At 42.1% G+C, this 11,508-nt stretch overlaps 1 protein-coding gene across 1 annotated transcript; it reads left to right on the top strand.

Moving 5' to 3' along the window:
• Positions 1-1,996: 1,996 nt before the first annotated feature.
• On the top strand, positions 1,997-8,005 carry LOC306736016 (transcriptional repressor CTCF-like; the record flags this gene model as incomplete). The annotated part of the gene is made up of 12 exons (XM_079217596.1): positions 1,997-2,245; positions 2,366-2,542; positions 2,671-3,055; positions 3,171-3,341; positions 3,490-3,623; positions 3,748-3,868; positions 3,963-4,112; positions 4,418-4,578; positions 4,707-4,889; positions 4,986-5,118; positions 6,249-6,383; positions 6,488-8,005. The coding sequence occupies 12 exons, from the start codon at positions 1,997-1,999 to the stop codon at positions 6,745-6,747; spliced, it is 2,259 nt and encodes a 752-aa protein (XP_079073722.1). The 3' UTR covers positions 6,748-8,005.
• Positions 8,006-11,508: the final 3,503 nt, after the last annotated feature.

Here is an 11,508-nt window from a genome sequence, read left to right as displayed (position 1 = left end):
GTTATTTTAGTACTATAGGTGCAGTAGTAGGTAGTAGGTTATTAAGTGAGAAGCAAAAAAAACATTGATGATCAAAAAGTAATCAAATGTAATATGTTACATTACATTGATGAAGTTATTAAAAATAGTTACAGGGTAACTAGTCATATGTAATCTACATTTACCAGACAGCATATCTGAGGCCAGGAAGTACCAAGAAAAACTAGCCCAACATTTTATTTTTCTCTCCCAGCAGTGTAATCTGGATTTTAGCCTGTATCAGTTTTATTTTTCAAAATGCGGGTGGCATCCCAATATCACTAATTCAGATGATTACTTGTATGTAAAATTGTCAGCTTCAATATTCTACAGTATGACACAATTATAAAAGTCATTGAGGATATGAGGCCCGCCCTATACCTTACAACATTCACACTGCCCTCTTGTGACGAATTTTGTGAATTGCTTTAATTCACAAAATTACTTGTACCTCGATTTAAATTTGAGTGTAAATTGACGGAGGATCAAAAGTAACGTCCGGGCAAAAGTGATCTGCCAGAAAACTAATCAATAGTCCTTTCCGTTGTATCGATAATCCCCGTCATGTTTCCGGACGCCACGCCCACGCTTGAATTCAAATCTGGCGCCTATCACCCTCAGCCACCGCTCGACCACGCCCCTTTGCTCCCTCGGGCTGTGTGCTTGCGCAGCCGCGATAGCTCTTAAGGGCCGCCATTTTGTGTGAGGCCCACTCTTCTTAAGCGGGAGAAAACTATTAGTCCGGCGCTCAGCCCGTACGGAGGTTTACAACGGGACCGAAAGGAACAACCATATGCAGTGAGCAGCCAACTGAATATAACGGCGGAAAGAAGCAATTGGGAGTAAGTGAAGTCGTTGGTTTTCCTCCAAACACGGAAACGTTTTTGTAGGAGCCGTCGTCGGCCTCTAGGTGTCACGGTAGGGCTTACCGTCCAGGCGGCTGGCGGGGGGGTGTTTGTCTCCCTCTATCGTTATCCAAAACGCACTAAATCTGTCTATAAACTGTAACTCCATATCTTGGTTGATCGGTTTGGTGCTATGGGACTGACATTTCGGGGTATTTGCACAGGGAGGGTTATATTTATGAGTATTTCTGTTTTTAAGTTGGTTCAGGCCTGACGTCCATCTTATCGTGCCCTTTGTTTCCTGTTTTCAGACCTACTCGCGCCTCCCGAGTTGACTAACACGAGTTGATGTTTGAATAGTTTTTATCTTTAGTAATGTACGATTTGTTTCGACTGAACTGTCGCCGAGATGTTAAAAAGTAATTTAAACGTTCTCGTTGTCGAACGCGTAACCCCAAAGTATCGATTGCTTGATTATTGAGTTGTAATCATTGTCTAATCAACACAGGAAGACGTAACGTTAAACCGTCACTTTTCAAAAGTTCAACGTGACCTCACTGCTGTGAAACTACACATGATAAACTCAGACGGTTTGCTTCTTCACGATACGTTGATCACCTGAGTTGCACCCTAACTTTGTCTGACTCCTACGCGTACCACCAGGTGAACAGTGAGAAGGCAGGGTGTCCTTCGTTGTGTTTTCTTTGACATTAAGGGACATGCTTTAGACTAATGTTCTCTATGCCAGAGGGACCATCTCATTTTTTTTTTGTAACTCAGTGCATTATATAATACCTCATATTACATTTAAATGAAATGTATATTCTGTCATTACAAGTAATCAATGACCAATTTGATCCAACCTATGTGGACAGGTATATTAAGGAGTGTCTTCTTCTGTATACAAAGAAATGCACTGTATGCAATGCAGAAAGTACTATTTGAACTGGGTCATCTAAATAAGAGCCACACATGTGCCCCATGTGGAGTTTTTACAATGCCCATATCTGGTACTACTACCATCTGGATACATGCAAAAGGAAATCAATTAGATTTTAATTTTATTTCACTAAACTTATTTCTAACTTTTATTTCCTGTCTTCCCTATGAAGGGTGTTACTTGGCCCGTTGACATGGAGGGAGAGGTTATTTCCTTGGAGACTGTTGCTCTTGCTCCCGATGGAAAGATCCTGCCAGAGGGTGGAGATGCCTTGATACAAGAAGCAGTCATAGCTGCACAGGGTGGGGTGGCTGATAACATGGAGATGATGGTGATGGACGCTCTTGATCCGACTCTGCTGCAAATGAAGACGGAGGTGCTGGAGGGTGGCGGTACGGTGACTGTTACTGGTGGAGAGGATGGACAGATCATCACGCTCCAGGTTGGTGTAGAACACAATTGAAAGTTCAATGTTGTCTACAGTTTGATTATGAGTTACTGGCCTTGCTGTAAAATGTTTTTTGTTTTGTGGGCAACGTTTGACTTTTTTGCTTCCTTGTAGGTGGTGAATATGGAGGAGCAGACAGGGGCTACATTGGGTCTTGGTCAGCTTCAGCTGGTGCAGGTACCTGTCGCAACTGTTGAGGGGCTCCAGGCCACCTATGTTGACGCATCAGGAGCTAACAAGGACGCAGAGCCTGTTATCTGTCACACTCTTCCCTTGCCGGAGGGCTTCCAGGTGAGAAACGACTCTGGGCTGCTGTGCAATAAGAGCAACCCCTTTTTTTAAGTCATGCCCTGAAACTCTATGGACTACTTTTGTTGAGTCTGGTCACAATACGATGCATATGAAATGTTTTCTCTTAGGTGGTAAAAGTGGGTGCCAATGGTGAGGTGGAGACTGTAGAGCAAGAGGAGCTGCATTCAGTCCACCCAGAGCTGCAAGCGGTGAGAGAGGAGGAGGAAGAGGAGGAGGAAGAGGAAGAGCCAGCAGAAATAGAAACCACTGTGCCTCTACAAGAGGACCCAGAATGGACCAAGGACCCAGACTACCAGCCCATCTCAGGTCTACGAAACAAAGGGAAGAAACCAAAGAAGAGCCGCCTGCGCTATGGAGAGGGCAATCGTGACATGGATGTTTCTGTGTACGACTTTGAAGAAGAGCAGCAAGAGGGGCTTTTGTCAGAAGTGAATGCTGAAAAGGTTGTGGGCAACACAAAGCCACCAAAGCCTACAAAGATTAAGAAAAAAGGTTCGCTTTTCATAGTTTCTGTAAATATATCAACATGATGCTGAAAAGACACATGTTAGATTGCAGTTTGGCTATGTGATGTTCCTCTTTTATAATCTTAAATTGTTGTGTCCAGGTGTTAAGAAGACTTTCCAGTGTGAGCTGTGTAGCTACACCTGTCCGAGGCGCTCCAACCTGGACAGACACATGAAGAGCCACACAGATGAGAGACCGCATAAATGTCACTTGTGTGGACGGGCATTTCGAACAGTCACACTGCTGAGAAACCACCTCAATACACATACAGGTAATGCAGAAAATGAAACTCATACTTATACATACAATTGCTACAGTTTATAATTTGTCATGCTTTTGGTTATTGTTTTATGTAATGTTTCTTTTAAATATTATTCATAAATGATGGTTTCTTTTTATTCTCACTTCTATTTCTTTAGGCACTAGGCCACATAAGTGCCAAGATTGTGACATGGCATTTGTTACCAGTGGTGAGTTGGTGCGTCATCGTCGCTACAAACACACACACGAGAAGCCCTTCAAGTGCTCCATGTGCGACTATTGCAGCGTGGAGGTACGTGACCACATGTTGGTCTGTGTTAAGTACTCATCTAATCGTTAATTTACTCCAAGGGATAAGATCCTTTCTCCCCCTTCAATTTTTCTGTCTTTTTTTTTTTTTTTTTTTTTTTTTAAAGGTGAGTAAGTTGAAGAGGCACATTCGCTCTCACACTGGGGAAAGGCCCTTCCAGTGCAGTCTGTGCAGCTATGCTAGCAGAGACACTTACAAGCTGAAAAGACACATGAGGACACATTCAGGTAACATACTTGCATCATCTATTGGCCGGAAGAAGGGTTATTCCCAATTGCTGAAGAGTACCTCACTAACTAAACTCCATCCCCTTTGGTGCAGGTGAAAAGCCGTACGAGTGCTATATCTGCCATGCCCGTTTCACACAGAGCGGCACCATGAAGATGCATATTCTGCAGAAGCACACAGAGAACGTGGCCAAGTTCCACTGCCCACACTGTGATACTGTCATTGCACGCAAGAGCGACCTTGGTTAGTTGTGTTACCATTTTTAAAACTCAATGTGATCAACTGCAGATTCGAAAGACGACGAAGTGCTGTGACTGCTGATTTTATATTATAAATATAGTTTGGGCTGTTCTTTGGAGAGATGGTGAAGTATGTCCATGCAAACTATGGTTGTTAGAGAAATTGTTATTTCTCATCATGCATAATGTATAGAATGAGCATGGTCTAAAACGTGCCAGTCATTGGAGTATTGTATTGTATGGTATACAACTTTTTTCATGCAATAAGTAACATTTGTCTAACATATTTTAATTTCTTTTCTATTCCAGGTGTTCACTTGCGGAAGCAGCACTCATTTCTTGAGAAGGGAAAGAAATGTCGTTACTGTGATGCTGTTTTTCATGAGCGTTATGCTCTCATCCAACATCAGAAGACTCACAAGAATGAGAAACGCTTCAAGTGTGAACAGTGTGACTACTGCTGCAGACAGGTGTGTGTGTGTGTGTGTGTGTGTGTGTGTGTGTGTGTGTGTGTGTGTGTGTGTCAAGTGGAATATCGTTATGCTAATCAGTTTTATTTTCATGCTAAATTACTATCTCTGACCTATTGCCTCCATAGGAACGCCACATGGTAATGCACAAGCGTACACACACTGGGGAGAAGCCATTTGCCTGCAGCCAGTGTGAGAAAACATTTCGGCAGAAGCAGCTTCTGGACATGCATTTCAAGCGCTACCATGATCCCAACTTTGTGCCCACGGCCTTCGTCTGCAGCAAGTGCAACAAGACGTTTACCCGCAGAGTAGGACTGAGCTCTGAGTTATAGAAAATGCATGTCACTGTCTTTTACAATATGTAACTAAGTTGTGATGGTTGTGTGTGGGTGTTTGTTCCACAGAACACTATGCTACGTCACACAGACAATTGCACGGGCGAAGTTGAAGAAGAAGAAAATGGAACTCCTGCACCCAAAAAGGCTCGTCGTGGCAGGAAGAGGAAGATGCAGGCCAGGAGGGACGAGGGTGACACAGGTATTTTATATGTAGCAAGGCTTGTATTTTTTGCCAGTCCCCCAATTTTACTTCAGAATATGCAATGACATTGGTTTAAATTGATCATTTAGCCTGGGTCTAAAATATTTTCATGGTCAATTTTTAATTTCATTAGTCTATGCAACACAGATTTCTGGCGAAAGACCGTCCTAGTTGATTAGATGGACATTCTTTTATTTGTAAAGCTGGATATGGCTCCTCTAGTAGATGCTGTGCCCACATGAAGTGATCAGATTGGATAACTCAGTCATCTGTCCATACTGTAACATGACACTAAATGGATTTAGTTTTGGCAGATGATGATTTTTGTATGAAGTTTAAGCCAAAAATACAGCCTTTTCTTCTTAAACTGATTCTTTTTTTCGTTTGCTTGTCTTTTTAAAATTGCTTTTTAATCGAGCAAAAGTATGATTTATTTGATCACTCAAATAATCGATGGCATACACTCTTACTAAAATCGATAGCTGCAGCCTTACATTTCATGTTGCTGGAGATTGTACACAACCACGAAAATGAAATCCCAATCAATTCATCATATATTGTAGTGGTGAAGCCTAATCTATGCTTCTCCGTTAGCCTGACGCGCACCTCCAAAAAATCCTAACTACGCGTCGCGCCGACGCGTACCGCAAGCGCTGTGATTGGGCCGCTCAGAACGTAATTTCCGGCAGTTGCTTTTTCCCAGCCTCGACCGGTTTAGTGGTCGTACAGACCACCTCCGCAAACGTCTTCTGTCGCCTGCGCTTCAACATTTGCAATATAAGCATTTGCTCTTCAATATTGATGAGCTCCAACTCCAAATGCAGCCGCTCCAACTTGGACGCCATTGTTTACTGTTTACTGTGACCGGAAGAAAAAGGATTCGGCCCCTATATAACCCCTGAAACCACACAGCCACACCCCTGGCGGCATGGCGGTTAATTGCAGGCAACGCGTTCCCTCGACGCAGAACTTCGAATGCTCAACGACTGCGTCGCGTCGACGGCGTAGGTATGCCGTCGACGCGATGAAGAACCATGAACTAGGCTTGATTCTATTCAGTAAGTGTTAGAAATCTGCTTATGTCTAGATGTAATTTGTCTGCTTATGCCACTATGCTTGATCTGTAGAAGATGAGCTGGATGAGGAAGAGGAGCTAAGTGAGCTTGAAGTGGAACAGGACGCACCAGTCGTCCCTGTCCCGGCCCCTGTGGAGCCACCAGTCAAGAGGAAACGTGGACGGCCCCCGAAGAACAAGCCAGACAGTAAGTGTTGGGACAACTACATAGCTAGATTTTTATTTTTTTTAAATCACTTTGATATGTTAAGAGCTTATAGTAGCAGAATCTGACCTGAAACTCTTTAACAGCGGCTGCCATCATCCGCGTGGAGGACGAGGCCACTGGAGAGGTGGATGACATAATTGTGAAGAAGGAGGTTGGCGGCGATGACCAGGAGGATGTCATCGACGAGAACGTAGAGGAGGTGGTGGTCGGTGGAGGGAAGTCGACCATCCAGCTGGAGGAGTTGCCCCAGGAAGAGGCGACGGCACCAGTGGTGCAGCTGTCTGAGGCCCCACCTAATGGAGACCTCACTCCTGAAATGATCCTCAGCATGATGGACCGGTGATGGATGTGAAACTCGAACCTGTAGACACGCATAGATCCATGATCACATCTTCATTATTCATTCTCGTCATTTAGGATTACATACACTTGCATCCAGCACATCACTGTTGTAATTTAAGATTTGCTTTGTAATAATCTTTGAGAGTTGGATTATATGGATTTACTTCCAAAAAATGTATTTCTTTACATTTGAGTTTAGGGTGGCTGTAATTTGAAAGCAGTATCTTTAGCTTCTAAGCGACATTATATACATTACAAAATCTCTTTTGACAGAGTACATTTCTACATTCTAATCCACTAAATATATTTTAACATGGTAGACTGACTCTTCCTTCAATCTAGACTGGGTGCATGTCATTTTTATGAAAAAGATCTGGGTGAAACTGATTTTATGTTTTACTTGTTTATACATTTGTGAGTAAAAGTAGGCAGTTACACTCATAATGTGAACTTTGCGTTACTTTTTTTGCCGTAACTCAATATCTTCACTGAAGAGCTCTGTGCCCCTCTCAGTTTGGACAGAAAACTGCTCTCCTGAAATGTGGAGCTTGAAACTGGCTTTTTGGGTTTGACGTTTTGGCAAAAAGTACATTTAGGCCCAAGTTGACAGTCTCTGACACATCAAAAATGTCATATTGCAGAAATGGAGGCAACTTTCAGGGAGACAATACTGCTGTTTATCACAGCCACTTTCAAGATAAGGGTTTCTTTAAAATATTTTATTTGTTTGGCTTTTTCTGTGTTTTTTTTTTTTTTTTTTAGTATTTCCCTTTTTTAAGCCAATTCTAGTTTTTAAAAGCTTAATAGCCTGCTTATGATGATTTCTTGCTACTGGAACACCCTTAGATGACTTGTATGTACTAAACCTTGTCACTGATCAGTGCAAGGAATGAACAGTGTTTAACTCCCTTTTGTAGCCATTCCACTTTGGGTTGATTTTTCTTTTGTACCATTGGCAATGCGACGTAGCAGCTTGAATGACGTTTTAATAACTGGCAAACAAGAACAGATGTATGACTGTACAACCAATTTTTAAAGAAAAGTAGATGTTGATGCTTATGTTTTAGGCTTCTGCAGCTGTAATAACTTCAATCATGGATATTTAAAATCAGTCTGGTTTTGAAGTACAGTTAAAGCCCCATGAAATTATGGCTGGAAATATTGTTTATCAAAATATGCAGAGAAACAACTGAGTGCTAACAAATGTCCATGTATTTTGCTTGCAGATCTATTTTATTAAATTGACTACTTGATATCAAGATCTTCTCTCCTTTCTATTAACTTACAAGGCACCAGAAGCTTGTCTGGACTACTCTGTCCTTCCCAGTGGTCCTGATCAAATATGTCATTTTTGTATTATTCCCATTCCAGTGTAACTTGGTGCGTTGACCAAAATCATGAACTTCACCTGAGGATTGTGAGTTGGTAGCATGGTAGTCTCAGTCTGTCTTCTACATGACCGGGGGTTGCTGTGACTTATCCACTGTAAAGTCAATCAAATGTTTAGCAGCTATTTTCTATAAGCATGCAAAATGCATACAAAACCTAACTGCTTTATTTACACATGGAGTAAATTAGTGTGTATTTATTGGATCATCACTCCGTTTAAGGTTTCACAAGGAAGATCTCTGTTGTAACATTGGTGCATATTACTCTAATTGTACTGATACCAATAGGCAGTGGCTTATAGAAATACTGACCCAACTTTGCATGTGACATGTCACATGAATTGGCATCATGTGAGAAGAGCCTGTTGGGGATAATTATCAAGTCCTTCACTATTCTCCAGTAGTGCTGTTACTATAAATGCCATCAGTAAACATAATGGTGTATGTGCCCCAAATTATATTAGATTTAAAGTCGGCTTTATTGCAGACATTTTAAGCTAGTCTAAATTAAAAAACCCTAATTCCCATTGTATCAACGCATTGAGCCCCAGCTATTGGTTTCGGATGATATTGTTCACATGGTGTTGGTACTACGGAAGAAGGGCTGGATGATCCCACAGTTTCTGCAACATTGCACGAGATGTGGACACTATTTAATGTATTAGTTTAATTAAACATCAATGTCTAACGTTATTTCCCTGTGAAATAGTTGACTCCGTGGTTTTGTGTGTGTGTGTGTGTATCTGGCACTGATTTCGTGTCTTGGTGCTTTATGTGGTTTGTGAACCTCAGTCATGCAATAGTTGTGGAAGTCTCTGTAATCTTGGCTCCAGCTGATTATTATTATAGCTATGACGTATGAGCGTCATTATATAGCCTATATATACGTATGTTAACTATATCTAACGTTAGGTAGATATAATGAGGTTACGTAGTGGTGTCTGGATACTTTTGTCGCACTAACGTGTTTAAACTTTGTTTACACGTCGGTGGTGGTATCCAGTAAACGTTATCACACTGAATTATTGTTGAATGGATTTGATAAAACTCGAGTTTTAGCCGGCAATGGTCTTTTATTTAATCTCGAAGATTTATAGCAACACTCGTTTTTGTCAGCTGCTACGTCCTGTGTTGTAGGAACTCTGGAGGAAGAAGCGCCACATGTGTTTGTGTGTGTCTGCCCCCCCCCCCCCCCATCGACTCGGTCAGACTCGGACACCCCCGCTCTCTCCTTGCGTCTGGTAGATTTAACTGCTAGAGTTGTACATACTCGTTTCACTGGGCCACCCTTGGGTGTCGACTATTTTCCGTTGGACGATAGCGAAGCGCGAGGAGCAGCAAACGGTGACAGGCTGAGGGACATTCTTGTTGCCACAGCAACTAGCAGAAACACGGTTTCCGGCTGCTGAAACATTTCAAAAATAAAACGCGTGCGATCGTTTTATGCAACTCGTTGGCATGAATTCACATGAACATCCACACAAATCCTGTTATATCGTTGGCGCCTGTGTCCCATGTACCTAAATGCACAGTACGCAAAGAGACTGTTAATTGGGAAGAATTAGGCTCACAGTCTTGATGACATGGGGGGGTACAGCTTTGATGAAGGTGTTTGCAGCTGTTCACAATTGGTTAAAGCTACAGATATAGGAACATTATTTTAGTACAAATTGATATATATTTTGAAGTGGATCATTATCACAGACTATTAGACTTTTGCTATCCTGTGTAGCCAGAGTGTCTATTCATGATATATTATATTGTAGATGTAATTGTAAATTTAAACCTGTTCCCATTTCTTGCACTCTGTTTATTGTATAATGTTATGCATCGCCACCAGGACAAATTCCTTGTATGTGAAAACATACATGGCAATAAATGATTCTGATTCTGATTGTCTAATATTTAGTTTTCAGTCGGATCTATTAGATGCTGTGTTGACAAATGTACTATGCTCATCTTTGTTGAGTCCATAAGGTGATATCTAAATGTGTGCACACTGGTACATGCTTTGGTTTTTATACTTCTTGTATTTTGCTTTTTAATTTCTTACACTCAAAAGACTTAATGTTGATGTCTTTGTTACTGTCAGACTGTTTCATAATTTTTTGACATTCAACTCGTACTCTAATTCAGTAGGCTGATCCCATTGTCTGGTATTAGTATGACATCTATTCTGTCTGTTCTGGAGGAGGAATCCTCTACGGTTTCTAATTCCGAGGTTTCTCTCTGTTTCTCTCTCCCTTTGGTCCCTTAAGGGGTGTTTTGGCAAAACTTTTTGGCATTGATTTTTTTTTACAAATTAAAATGTTCTTAAAATAATAAATGTAACTGATTTTACCTTTTATCTCATCATGATGGTATATATACATACATACATACATATTTATTTATGTCGTTTTGCGGCCTTCAATCAATTAGTTTCCTAAACTTTGTGCACCGAAATACATCTCATTTGTGTCTGCGTATGTTTGCTTTCAAATCAGCTGCACATTCCTCTTCACTTTTATGAGCTTTTATAGTGAAAACCCACACCCGGAAGTTGGTTGTGGCAGCTGCCGTCAGCTTGATTGTGGACACAAAAAACTGCGAAATCAAGGAGAGGGACAGCGCCCAGAATAACTGTAAACCTCTGCAAACTGTGTGGAGCATCGCGTTGGAAATGAGACTCCGGTCCTGTTCTCCGGGGGGTCGGGCGTTAAAACAGAGGTAGGGGGCCGCTGCTTTTGTCCGCAAGGTCACAGAACAAGGCTGTAAATGTTTTTCTCTACATGGGCATGAGTCCGTCCGACGTGAAGTTGCTTTCCTGTGATGTTATCGAAAACACATCCGCCAGCTGGTTGAGATTGACTTAATCCATACTTTTCTGTGCTGTCTTTGGCGTTCATCGTGGACCGACACTTTGTGGGGAACCGGGTGTTGGGGTCCTGCTGTGGACGGGAGTGGACTTTTTTTTTTTGTGGCCTGTGATGCGCTACGGGGGCTGGGGTGGGATATGTGCCGAAAACAAAATCTGGCTCGACTCCGGTTCCCTAAAATGTGCCGTTTGAGCTCCATCCTTTCTCGTTTGACTTTAAAGAGCACGAGTGGGATGTGTGAGCGTGTTGATCCGACTCAGTGGCCTGCTGCCGCCGAGTTAGGCTAATCCAGTAATCTAGAGTATTGTTGGAGGTGGTGGCATTTTATTGTAACACCATTCTTCCTCCTCCTCCTCCTCTTCCTCCTCAAACACGCCGAGACCCCCAAAGTATGGATGAACACTGGTCGGGTGTGAGCTACGTAGTTATGTTTATATCTGCACCAATGATCCCCAGCATCAATGATTAGTCTATTAGCGGATCATCTGATCGACAAGAAACTCATCACTTCCAGTT

The sequence above is a fragment of the Taurulus bubalis genome (genome assembly GCF_910589615.1).
Source record: "Taurulus bubalis genome assembly, chromosome: 4".
In the NCBI taxonomy this organism is placed as follows: domain Eukaryota; kingdom Metazoa; phylum Chordata; class Actinopteri; order Perciformes; family Cottidae; genus Taurulus; species Taurulus bubalis.
Note: the sequence above shows the minus strand (reverse complement) of the source record. Positions and strands in the feature narration are given on the sequence as shown.